The sequence below is a fragment of the Fukomys damarensis genome, unplaced genomic scaffold, assembly GCF_012274545.1.
Source record: "Fukomys damarensis isolate Sample0158 unplaced genomic scaffold, DMR_v1.0_HiC HiC_scaffold_27, whole genome shotgun sequence".
Classification (NCBI taxonomy): domain Eukaryota; kingdom Metazoa; phylum Chordata; class Mammalia; order Rodentia; family Bathyergidae; genus Fukomys; species Fukomys damarensis.
The window spans coordinates 24,364,618-24,375,075 of NW_022900939.1; the positions used below are offsets into that span (position 1 = coordinate 24,364,618).

The 10,458-nt window shown below is 57.2% G+C and overlaps 4 protein-coding genes across 9 annotated transcripts; 1 reads left to right on the forward strand and 3 right to left on the reverse strand.

Moving 5' to 3' along the window:
* On the forward strand, nucleotides 1–1,952 carry Ppp1r14b (protein phosphatase 1 regulatory inhibitor subunit 14B; the record flags this gene model as incomplete). Its single annotated transcript, XM_010636183.1, has 4 exons — nucleotides 1–183; nucleotides 1,210–1,293; nucleotides 1,571–1,603; nucleotides 1,678–1,952. Coding segments are annotated over 4 exons (369 nt in total), but the record flags the coding sequence as incomplete, so codon positions are not given.
* Nucleotides 1,953–2,401: 449 nt separating this feature from the next.
* Nucleotides 2,402–5,294, reverse strand: Fkbp2 (FKBP prolyl isomerase 2). 6 transcript variants are annotated; one of them, XM_010636093.2, is made up of 7 exons: nucleotides 5,166–5,244; nucleotides 4,109–4,132; nucleotides 3,778–3,946; nucleotides 3,349–3,461; nucleotides 3,174–3,220; nucleotides 2,640–2,675; nucleotides 2,402–2,567 (listed from the first exon to the last, which is right to left on the reverse strand). In XM_010636093.2, the coding sequence occupies exons 3-7, from the start codon at nucleotides 3,940–3,942 to the stop codon at nucleotides 2,506–2,508; spliced, it is 423 nt and encodes a 140-aa protein (XP_010634395.1). In that variant the 5' UTR covers nucleotides 3,943–3,946; nucleotides 4,109–4,132; nucleotides 5,166–5,244; the 3' UTR covers nucleotides 2,402–2,505. The 6 variants fall into 6 exon arrangements, with proteins under 6 accessions (XP_010634395.1, XP_010634396.1, XP_033612456.1 ...); XM_010636094.3 differs by lacking the exon at nucleotides 5,166–5,244 and adding an exon at nucleotides 4,601–4,637; XM_033756565.1 differs by lacking the exons at nucleotides 4,109–4,132; nucleotides 5,166–5,244 and adding an exon at nucleotides 5,056–5,148.
* On the reverse strand, nucleotides 4,139–5,049 carry LOC117283502. The gene has a single exon (XM_033756563.1). The coding sequence runs from the start codon at nucleotides 5,016–5,018 to the stop codon at nucleotides 4,245–4,247; it is 774 nt and encodes a 257-aa protein (XP_033612454.1). The 5' UTR covers nucleotides 5,019–5,049; the 3' UTR covers nucleotides 4,139–4,244.
* Nucleotides 5,295–7,566: 2,272 nt separating the features above from the next.
* Nucleotides 7,567–10,170, reverse strand: Vegfb (vascular endothelial growth factor B; the record flags this gene model as incomplete). The annotated part of the gene is made up of 6 exons (XM_010636184.2): nucleotides 7,567–7,993; nucleotides 8,591–8,725; nucleotides 9,062–9,097; nucleotides 9,293–9,366; nucleotides 9,551–9,747; nucleotides 10,071–10,170. Coding segments are annotated over 6 exons (564 nt in total), but the record flags the coding sequence as incomplete, so codon positions are not given.
* Nucleotides 10,171–10,458: the final 288 nt, after the last annotated feature.

The following is a 10,458-nucleotide window of genomic DNA, read 5'->3' on the forward strand; positions in this document are numbered from 1 at the left end:
CCCCGCGTGTACTTTCAGAGCCCTCCGGGGGCCGCGGGTGAGGGCTCGGGCGACGCGGACGACGAGGGCCCAGTGAGACGCCAAGGGAAGGTCACCGTCAAGTACGACCGCAAGGAGCTGCGGAAGCGTCTCAACCTGGAGGAGTGGATCCTAGAACAACTCACGCGCCTCTACGACTGCCAGGTATGTTACCCACCCCGCGCGACACCCTGAAGTCGGTCCTGAGCCAGCCTGTCATCTGAGTCGGGGCGCCCCGCTTCGGCGCGCACCGCTCTCCGAACCAACCCTCGCCGCGTGTGTGCTCTTTATCTTCACTTAAGTCTCAGACCCAGCCTCCCTCGTGCCACTCCCCAGGTCTAGCAAGCTGTCCTCCAAGAAGCTTTGAGCGATAGCCTGGCCTTGGACAGGGGGCAGAGATAGCCGGGGTGGCCGTGGAAGGAGGTGTAACTTAGGTACCTGGAGCCAGCTTTAGATCCCGGTTAAAAGGCGCTGGTGGGGGTACTGTGGAGGGTCTCGATTGTTTAAATGGGCTAGCCTGGAGCTCCATCTTGTGTGGGCAGGTTAGCCAGCTCTCTGGGCTCTGGTTCCCCACTCCATGACTCCCTGTTTGCTTAGAGGGTGACTCAGGCCCCAGGGGGCAGGGTGGAGGAGTGGGCTTGCCCGGTGCTGCCTACCCTACTCTTAGCCTGGAGGTGCAACGCAGCTGGCTCCGGGGTAGCAGCTTCCTGGGGAGGAGGGGTGGTGGGCGTCCCCCAAAGCATAGGCTCTTTGTTTCCCCTTTACCAGGCATGGGTCCTTCCCCTGACCCCTCACCCTTCAGTTCCTCCTCAGTCCCAGGAAGCTGTGACAGGTGTTTGGGGGAGGGGAGGAGAGGGGGGCTGTGATGAACTGGGACAGCTGGCCCTACCAGTGTTCTTAGTGAGATGGGGGCCCGGATGCTGGCGAGACACATCTGCTGGGTTCCCAGTCCAAGGTCCCTGGCCTTGGCTGTCTGGTACCCTGGACCCCGGGTGCCCACTGGTAGGGACAGGAAGCCCCATCCATCAGGCAGTTTAGCTTGGCACAGGCACCATCTCTTTTCCTTCTCAGAGCAGCTGCCATCATCTGCTGGCTGGTCTGGTCTTGAAACAGGCAGCGACCAAAACCTGCCAGCCCTTCACACCTCTCCCAACTCAAATCCTCTCTCCCTCCTCTCCTCCCCCATCCCAGGAAGAGGAGATCCCAGAGCTGGAGATTGATGTGGATGAGCTCCTGGACATGGAAAGTGATGATACCCGGGCTGCCAGGGTCAAAGTAAGAAAAAAGCTAGCGGGCAAGGGCAGTGGGTGGCGTGCTGCCAGGAGGCACTGTCCCTTGGGGAAGCAAGACCCTGAAACCAGTCTGCCTTTGGTCTGGATCTGCCCGTTCTGGGACCTCGGGCCTCAACTTCTGCCTCTGAAAACTAGGACTGATGATCCTTGCCTAGCAAGGACCCCCCTATGACCCCAGTCCCTTGGAAGTGGTGTAGATGAGTTCTAGGCCTGCATCCCTGAGAGCTCACTATATACTTATCCCCTCACCCTCACTCCAGGAGCTGCTGGTTGACTGTTACAAACCCACAGAGGTAAGTGGTTTCCCCAGAAGGTGGGGTGAGGGGAGCTTGGGGGCCAATCTCCCTAATCCCCCCTTCCTATCTAGGCCTTCATCTCTGGCCTGCTAGACAAGATCCGGGGCATGCAGAAGCTGAGCACACCCCAGAAGAAGTGAGGATCCCTGGCCCAGGTGAACAGTGGCTCCCACAGGACAATCGCTGCCCCTTGACCTCGTAGCAACAGCAATAACGGGGAACCCTGCAGCCAGGCCTGGTGCCATGAACAGGGCTCCCCGTACCCCTGGCCTAGGGGTCTTTTCCCTTGCCCACTCAGTTTTCCATTTTTGGGGTTTTTTATTGTTATTAAACTGATGGGACTTTTTGTGTTTTTATATTGATTCTGCGGCGTGGGCCCTTAAATAAAGCTAGGATAAGCCTTTGGAGCAGCTAATCACAGGCTCGGCTGGTCTTTTAGGGTCTTTTAGGCTGCTCTACAACTGCTGCCAGCTCAGCTTCTCCCCAGGTGACTGCAGGCCTTCAAGGGCCATGTATCCATGGCGATAGCCCAAAGCTGGCTCCCAGACAGGCAGCTGGGGAGAAGTGTTGCAGGCAGGCCTTAGTACTTTTTATTCTCTCTGGATAAAGGTCGCTGTGCCAGTGAGCCCAGACTCTGAGGCTCTGTAGTCAGAGGGCAGCTGTGGTTTTTCAGGGGTTGGGTGGATGCTGGGGATCAGATCCGAGGCCTTGTACATGCAAAGCAAGCACTCTAGCCAGAGTTATACCCCCACCACTGAAGCTGTGGTCTTAACCTAAGTCTCTCAGGGCCCGCAAAGAAACACATGCTCACTCCTTGGGCTTTTAAGGTTTTTTTGTTTGTTTGTTTTCTTTTTTAAACAATGTGGTCCCTCATGGGGCCCCTGCCCCTCTGAAGCTGGCTACAGTTCTGACCGGCGCTCAATCTTGAGCAGCTCCACTTCGAACACTAGGGTCGCACCACCTGGAGGGAGAGGTGGAGTCAGACTGGAACCTGGGCTCCAATGAGGTGTGGGGATGCAAGAAGGGGTATTACCTGGGATTTTGGGGGGAGCTCCCCGCTCTCCATATCCTGTGAAACATGCACAAAGAAACAAAGTGAAGCCAAGTGTGGTGGTACATGCCCATAACCCCAGAATTCAGAAGGCTGAGGCAAGAAGACTGGCTCCAAGTCTGAAGCCAGCCTGGACTGCATAGTGAGTTCAAGGCCAGCCTGAACTACAGAGTGAGACCTCAAAAAAAAAAAAAGAGAGAGAGAAACAAAGTAAGCTATGGCTAGGACACCTTTTAGCTCAAGCAGGGAGGGGTGATCTTTTGCCCTTGAGAGGGCCAGAGTGGAAGGTAGGGCAAAAATAGGAGGGGATATCAAAGGTCTGGTGGGCCAGCTATAGCACGAGCAGTACACCTGAGTGCCCCAAGTCTTGCCCTGTTTCTACTGCTAGACAAAGCCAGCCTTGGAAAAAGCATGTACCATAGTGAAGGAATAGGGTGGAAACCAGTGAGGCTGAAGCCACCTTCACCCTTCCCTCAACATACCCTGAACCCCCATACCCAAGGAAGAGCCTCTCACCCAGCTCAGATGGGATCACCAGCTTCCGCTTTTCCCCTTCACACATCCTGCAGGGCAACACATGCTCAGCACATGGCAACACCCAGGCTCCCAGACCCCCTACCCCAGGCCCAGGCTTGCCTCCCAGCTCACCTGGACCGGGACCATGCACACCTTGGCCCACTCCCAGACTCACCCCAGCAGCCCCTGGTCCCAGCCCTTGATGACCTGGCCTGTGCCAAGAGAGAAGACAAAGGGCTGGTTCTGGGGCAGGCTGCTGTCAAACTCTGTCCCATCTTCCAGCTTTCCCTGTGGGATGATGGAGAGACTAATGAATTACTTTTGACACCCCTCATTCATCTCTCCCCACCAAGGAGGCCCCCATAGCACTGGTGGCCGTAAGTCCTTATAAGGGGACAGAGCCCTGGACAGCTCACAGTACCTTGTCATGCCTGTGATACCCACCCTGGGAAGTAGACAGTGGCGAACACTGGAAATGGGCTTAGAAGCAAAAGATTTGTCTGCGGTCACCCACCCACCTCGTTGGGGAACAAACCAGACTCCCAAATCCTTTTGGGTCCCATAAGCCCCCCGCCCACCGCAGAAGCCCCATCCCCTCACCCACCGTGTAGTGCATGTGCAAGACGTCTCCCTTGCGCGATTTGATAGGACAGTGGTCCACCCGCTTCTTGACCCCGATCTGCAGCTTCCGTTTGCCTTCGGACCCGGTGGCCGTGGCCAGGGCACTCAGGCAGATGGACAATACTGTCAGGACCCAGCTCAGCCTCATGTTTCTGTGGGCACAGACCCCGACCAACCGACCGGGAGGAGGGTGGGAGGGCATGGAACACGAGTAGTACCCTGGAAGACTGAACCCCCACCATATCTTGTCTGCCCAGGGCATCCCACTGTCCCGAATCACCGCCCTCTCCCCCGGAGTCCAAGGCCACACTTACCAGTCCAGTGAGAAGGGGGCTTGGCTGAGGACCCCAGCAGCGAGGGGAGGGGGTCAGGGGAGGCCACAGCAGCCAAGGCCCTTCCCCTCTGCTCAGCCCCAGACCTTCCCTCCCTCTTGGTCTCCACCTCTGCTCTTCAGTTCCCACCTGTCCCCTTACGCAAAGTCCAAACCCTATCTGGCTGCACAGCAGTTGCCCCAACTGGGCGGGCCCACTCACGCCACACCCAGCTGCCCCCTGCCCAGCATACCCACACTTCTGCAGCTGCCGTGGGGGGTCGACCCCGAGGCACCCATACATCCCCGCTGGGCGTTTCCGGGGAACCCCGTTCCTCTGGAGGTACCCCCCAGCCCGGACCACTGTCTCCACCTGGGGCGCCTCCCCAGCTCTGGGCCCTTGGGGGCCGTCGGGGCACCCAGACTGGGCCCGTGTCCGCTGGCCGCCGAGCCCGCTCCACCCACACCACCTCTCCCGGGGGAGTCCTCGGCCTACCGCGTCCCCAGGCACGGCCACCACGGAGACCGCCCCCACGCGGACGTCCAGGGGCATTACTCGAGTTTAGCCTTTCGTTCGTTTCCTTGGCCCCGCCCCTTACAGAGCTAAGCCCCGCCCCCTGGTCTGCAGTCCCGCCCCCAGCAGAACTAGACCTCTTTTCTTGAACCGGAGCCCCGCCACTCACCGGATGAAGCCCCGCCTCTAGTGCCTGAGTCACGTCCCCCTCCGTCTCCAAACCTGAGGTTCCACCCTCCACCAGTTTCCGCTCCTCCTCCAACTGCCCGGTCCCGCCCCCCAGCTGCCGAGCTCCTCCCACCCGCACCCGCTCGGAAGTCCCACCAGGCTCGGTCCCACGTCCCGCCCCGAGTGCCAGGGCTCCGCCCCGTGCAGCGTATGAACCCTCCCCCTGCGACATCTCCGGACAGCGCCGACCCCAGACCCCGTCTCCTCACCACCTATCCCCGGTCTGCATGCAGAGCACCGGCCCGCTCCTGCCCGGCCTGATCCAGCCTGCCCTCCTGCACCCCGGCTCCCCCCAGCCCGGGCTGTGGCCCCCGCTCACCTCCTCGCCGCGCCCCCGGAGTCAACCCCTCTCGTGCTGCCACCTCTGCGCAGGCGCGTCCTAGTTGCCACCGGCCGGGCCACGCCGCCCTCCCTCATTGGGTCTTGCGAAACCCGATGCTGCTCGGCTTCGTCCTTGGCTCCACCCCCGTATCGCTCCCGTGATCTTGCGTCACTTCCGTCGGAGCTGTGCTCCGCTGGATTTGCAGAACGTGACTTCCGAAAGTACCAAAGGCAAGTCCGCTGGAGATGACATTCTGGACAAGCGAATCCTGAGATGCCAATTTATGTCGCCCCCAGCTTCTCCCACGGTCACCGTGCCTACCCCAGGCTGCATTAGCTGCTGGGGAAATATCCGGATATGATTTATCATCTGTCACTGGTTGGCTGTGTGACCTTGACCGTGTTCCTCTGCGTCTGGTAAATGTGCTTGAAGTCACCCACCCCACAGGTCCCTCTAAGGCTGAGCCAAAGTGTAGTTCCAGGCCTTTGCTTTGACTGGGGGGGGGGCTTCCCTCCTGATCTCCAGCATCCACGCCTGGTGCTGGCATGGTCAGAATTGGGCCACTTCCCACACCAGTTATTTTCAGGCACCTGAGCGTCCACCAGTGCCCAATACTGTATGCCTCCATTAACTGATGTAACAAACTTGTTGAGAGGCAGCTAATCCCATGTGAGTGCTAGGGAGACAACTTGAGACAAGGCCCCAGACCAATTTGCCTTTCTGAGCCTATTTCTTTACTTATAAATGGAGGATAGTCACAACTTGGACCTCAGACTTCAGAACTGAGGATAAAGCCAGGAGATGCATGGGAAGCTTTGTGCACGTTTGTCTAGGGGTTGAGGTGTTAGCTGTAGGTCCATATGACCATTAAGGTAGAGAAAATGATTTAAAAGTAGTGAGCCAGGGACGTAGCCTAGGGGTACAGTGCCTGCCTGGCAAGTTGGAAGCCCTGAGTTCAATTCCTGGTACCAAAAAAATAAAGGTTTGAAAGTAGTGACCACTATCAATCATTGTCTCTTAGAGCTTAACCCGAATTCGTGCCTTGGGCCCACAGGGATCACAACCACACCCACAAACCCAACACTTCAGGGAAGGCCTCCATAGGGTGGCTGTTTTGGACCAACTGTTCCCAGTTGTGCCTTAGCAGGGCCAAGCACTGGGGGTTGCAGGGAGAAGGTAGAGGGTGAGCTTTGGTCAGACAACTCAGGAGTCTTAAGCAGCATCAGGTGAGGGAGCCTGGAGGCGGCAGAGTGGGGAAGGTTAAGACTGTGGGTTGAGGTGGGAGGAGATTGTCTCCTAAACCAAACCCACTGGCCACAGTCAGACTTGTAGTGTTCCCTTTAAAGTAGGCAGGAGTGAGACGGGAGAGGACAGGTGTGTGCTTTAGAGCCCGGCTGCACTGCAGGGAGCTAAAGTAGCAGACACTAAAAGTGCGAACCAGCAGGGAAAACAGGTGGTCTTTTCTATATGAAGACAGACTCAAACTTTTCTGCAGACCAGCGACCCTGACCACAGCAGTCATTTCTTCTCTCCATATGCCTATATGGAAACCGAGGCTCAGAAAGGGGCAGCCAGGAATGGTGGCACGCTCATGTAATGCTAGTTGCTTAGGAGGCTGAGGCAAAAAGACCACACGTTTAAGACCAGCTTGGGCAACTTAGCATGATTCTGTCTCAAAATAAAAAGGGAGAGTGCTTACCTAGTATGCATAAGGCCCTGGATTCAATCCCAGCACTGAAAAAATGAATACATAAATGAAACTTTAGAAAAAAAAAACTTTAAAGCCGGGCGTGGTAGTGCACGCCTGTAATCCCAGCACTCGGAGGCTGAGGCAGGAGGATCGCTGTGAGTTCGAGACCAGCCTGGACTACATAGTGAGTTCTAGGTCAGTCTCAACTACATAGTGAGACCCTGTCTCAAAAAACAAACAAACAAACAAAAAAACACTTTAGAAGGCTAGTGATGTAGCTCAATGGTACAATGCCCCTGGATTCAATCTCAGTTTCAGCAAAAAAAAGTTTAAAAAAAGAGCTGGGTGCATTAGTGTGCACCTGTAATCCCAACACAGGAGGATCACCCTGAGTTTGAGGCCAGCCTGGGCTAATAGTGAGTCCCTGTCTCAAAACAAACAAGCAAAAGGCAGTCAGAACCAAGGTCATTCAGCAGGTTGGGGTCCTATCCCAAGTTCATGGGCCACAATAGACAGAACCCTTGTGATGAGCAGGGTGCAAGGCTTCCCGTACCCAGCAATGCCATCAGAGAATGGGTGAATCCATGACCCAGGCTTTGCCTGGGATCTGCTGGGGGACCTTAGACCTCACTTCCTCCATCAGCACCGTTAGTGGGTAAGACAAGCTTCGGGTCTAGGAGGTGGTGATGCAAACCAGCCAGCCTGGATAGTGACGAACAGTGACACAGGCAGGGATAGCTCCTTCCATCTCTTTTATCAGAGCTGTGGGAATCACAGTTTTCATACGAAAGCCCAAATCCCGTTATTTGCAGAGGTGTGGGGTCTTCTTAGGGTGGAGAAGCAGGAGCCAGGTGTAAGATGCTCACATGCACAAGGTAGCTGCAAATGGAGACAGCACACCACCCCCTCCCCAAGCTGGGACCACATCTCCTCATCAACTCCATCAGAAGGCAGCCTCGGCAGACAAAGGACAGCAGGAGAGTCCTCTGAGAGGCCCAGGCCTAGCTTCCAACAGGATCAGGTCTTGGGTTGGGCTAATCTCAGGTTCCCCTTGTTTCTTTCATGGGATATGACTCATGAGGTAAGTGGCCCCACAGTCTGAAAAGTAATGTGTCACCTTCGCAGCTTCCGGCACCTGTGGAGGGAAGGAAGAGATATGTTCCTACTGGCTGAGCTCAGCCACAGCACCTGTTGATGAACTTCTGTAAACTTCTGGCAACCCCATTCTCTCCTGACGCTTCTGGGAAGCTCCCAGGCTAAGGTCACATCATGGCTTCACCCGGAAACACAAGGGTGTTGAGAAGCACTGCTGACAAGGTGCCCAAAGGTTCCAACACGTCCTGGTTTCTCAGAGCCCGGTGGGGTAATGTCTGTCACAGGGACGCCTAAGAAGGCCCAGTGCCCTGCAAATTTTCATTCCTCCAGGGGATGGCTGACCACTCAGAGATGATGCCAAGTGCCCCCACCACAGCCCTAAGCATGTTCCACCGACGTCACCTCTTCTGTGTCTGACCTGCCCATTCAGATGTAGGCAGTGTTTATAGTCTATGGTGTTCACACTGAGCCCAGTGCCAGCAGATGCTTGGTAAATGTTTGCTAAACACATTCAGCAGCTTCCCTTTCCTGGCCCTCCTCCCACTGGCAGGCTCACCTTGGACTCGCCCCAGGACACAGCTTCAATGCCTTCCTAGAAAGGTGCCACCGCCACCCCCCACCCACCCAGTCTGCTCACCTGCAGGTGTCTGGGTTGAGCTCTAAGCCCCGCCCTTGGCAACGGAGGAAGCTGCGGCGTCGGCAGTGGCAGTGGCAGGTCCAGGGATCAGGGCGCTGGCGGCGCTGGGGGCAGCGTGGGCAGAGGGGCCTGGGGCTGAAGTGGGATGGGTGATGTCAGCTGGGGAGGGTGCTCCAGGGACAGGGTCCCAGCCCAGTACAGAGCGGGGCTGGGGATGGTGGTGGGGAGTGGCAGCCCTAGGAGGAGAAGCAACACGTATGGGGAGGGAAGGAAGAATCTTCCCAGGAGCTGAGGGCTGGGCGGAGTGCACAGATGTGGAGAGTAGAGGAAGAGAAGGGGAAGACAGGTTGGGGGTGACACGGGGGGCACAGATTTGTGACTCCCTTGTTACCCCCTGGCCCACCCACACATTGTACCCCAGGTGCTGGGCCTGGGCTCCAACCCACCTCTGCAGGAGTCTGAGAGACTCACCTGTCTGACTTCATAGCACTCTGCCTTTTTTTTGGTCTGAAAAGTAAGAAAGACAGACAAAGACAAAGAGAGGCGAAAGATCAGGAAATCCAAGCATCCTGCTCTCTGGCCCCAGGTCCCAGGCCTACCTCTGGCTCCACTTAAGACACCGGGTCCTCACTAGGGCACGGCCACACCCAACAACCCCCATGCCTGGACTCTGCAAGCTCAGAAGCTGGGCTTGGCTGGCACCTGCATTCACATCGGCTGTGTTCTTCCAGGGACATCTCCCCCAGCTGACTGCTTGGGTACCGGATCATGAGGATCTGTGCCCGGGAGAAGAACACGGAGAGACAGTGATGGGCTGTGGGCTGGAGAGATAATGGCTCCTCCAATAACCAGGACCCAGGTGGCCAACCTCCAGCCTCCTGTGTGCTGCTCTTTCAGCTGGCCCAGCCCCCAGAGTACCACTGTCCCCCCAGCCTGTGCTTGCCCCACCTGCCCTGGTACCTGCATTCGGACTTGGTGCTGCCCAGTGGGCACACACTCCAGGCCATCGTCAGAGCAGCAGCCACCACAGCGCTGCACAGTCACACAGCTGGGCACCAGTTGTTTGGCCACAGTACCCACGAGCTCCATAGTCAAGGGCACCACCACCTCCCGAGGCTGGCAGGTGGCACGAGCATACACATCTATCCATGACACCACTGTGGGCAGACCCATAAGGGTTAAGTCCCCACTGGGTTTCCTGCAGCTGCTCCCAGAACCTGTCTTCCCCAGTCCCCATGTGACAGCCACCCTCCACTACCCCCTCTTCTGCCCTCTTCACCTGTCCTTCCCAGCCCTGTTTTTCGAGAACCCAGCAACCCCTCTGCCCTTTCTTCCTCTGTGAAATGGGCAAAAAGAATAATAGTCTGCATCTTACAGGAGAACTGTGATTATGCAAGATGACAAGCATTCAGAGCCTGGAATCGGGGCATGGGGCAAACCCACTTAGTACTGGCTGATGCCAAGTTACTGTAATTATTACCTTTCTTCTGGTGGCCAGGGACATCAAGCTGGGAGTCTGGGGCCTGTGGAGAGAAGAGACCTGGACCCCAGGTGCACTCGAGGAGGGGCTGGCCCCGTGCCTACCCTAGGGCTCTGACCTGGAACCTGGAGGCTTCACCTCCTCTCTGACATCTTTCCAGATTGCTCTGTCCCCAAGGCCTCACTACTAGCTTTACCTGTCCTTTCCTGGCCACTTGGGACCTGCTGGGGGGCTGCACGTGTGGTCAAGAGAGGGCCCAGTGGGCACGAACCAGGTCCTGTAGGCAACAAGGCAGCTCCGCCCCACGGCGGCGCCCAAGGGAAGGGGTGGGACGGAGGAGTGGCCCAGGGCTGGGCTGGCGGGCCAGCTCCGAGGGGCACCTCCGATG

Bases quoted from the DNA above. Each gene is read 5' to 3' on its own strand.
- LOC117283502 (XM_033756563.1), bottom strand. From the start codon at position 5,018: ATGTCGCAGGGGGAGGGTTCATACGCTGCACGGGGCGGAGCCCTGGCA.
- Fkbp2 (XM_010636091.3), bottom strand. From the start codon at position 5,263: ATGAGGGAGGGCGGCGTGGCCCGGCCGGTGGCAACTAGGACGCGCCTG. The intron at 3,462-3,777 runs GTGGGTGAGGGG...ATCATCCCACAG, and splicing joins TCTTGCACATGCACTACACG to GGAAAGCTGGAAGATGGGAC. The intron at 2,676-3,173 runs GTGAGAGGCTCT...CATGTTTCACAG, and splicing joins GGTGATCCCATCTGAGCTGG to GATATGGAGAGCGGGGAGCT.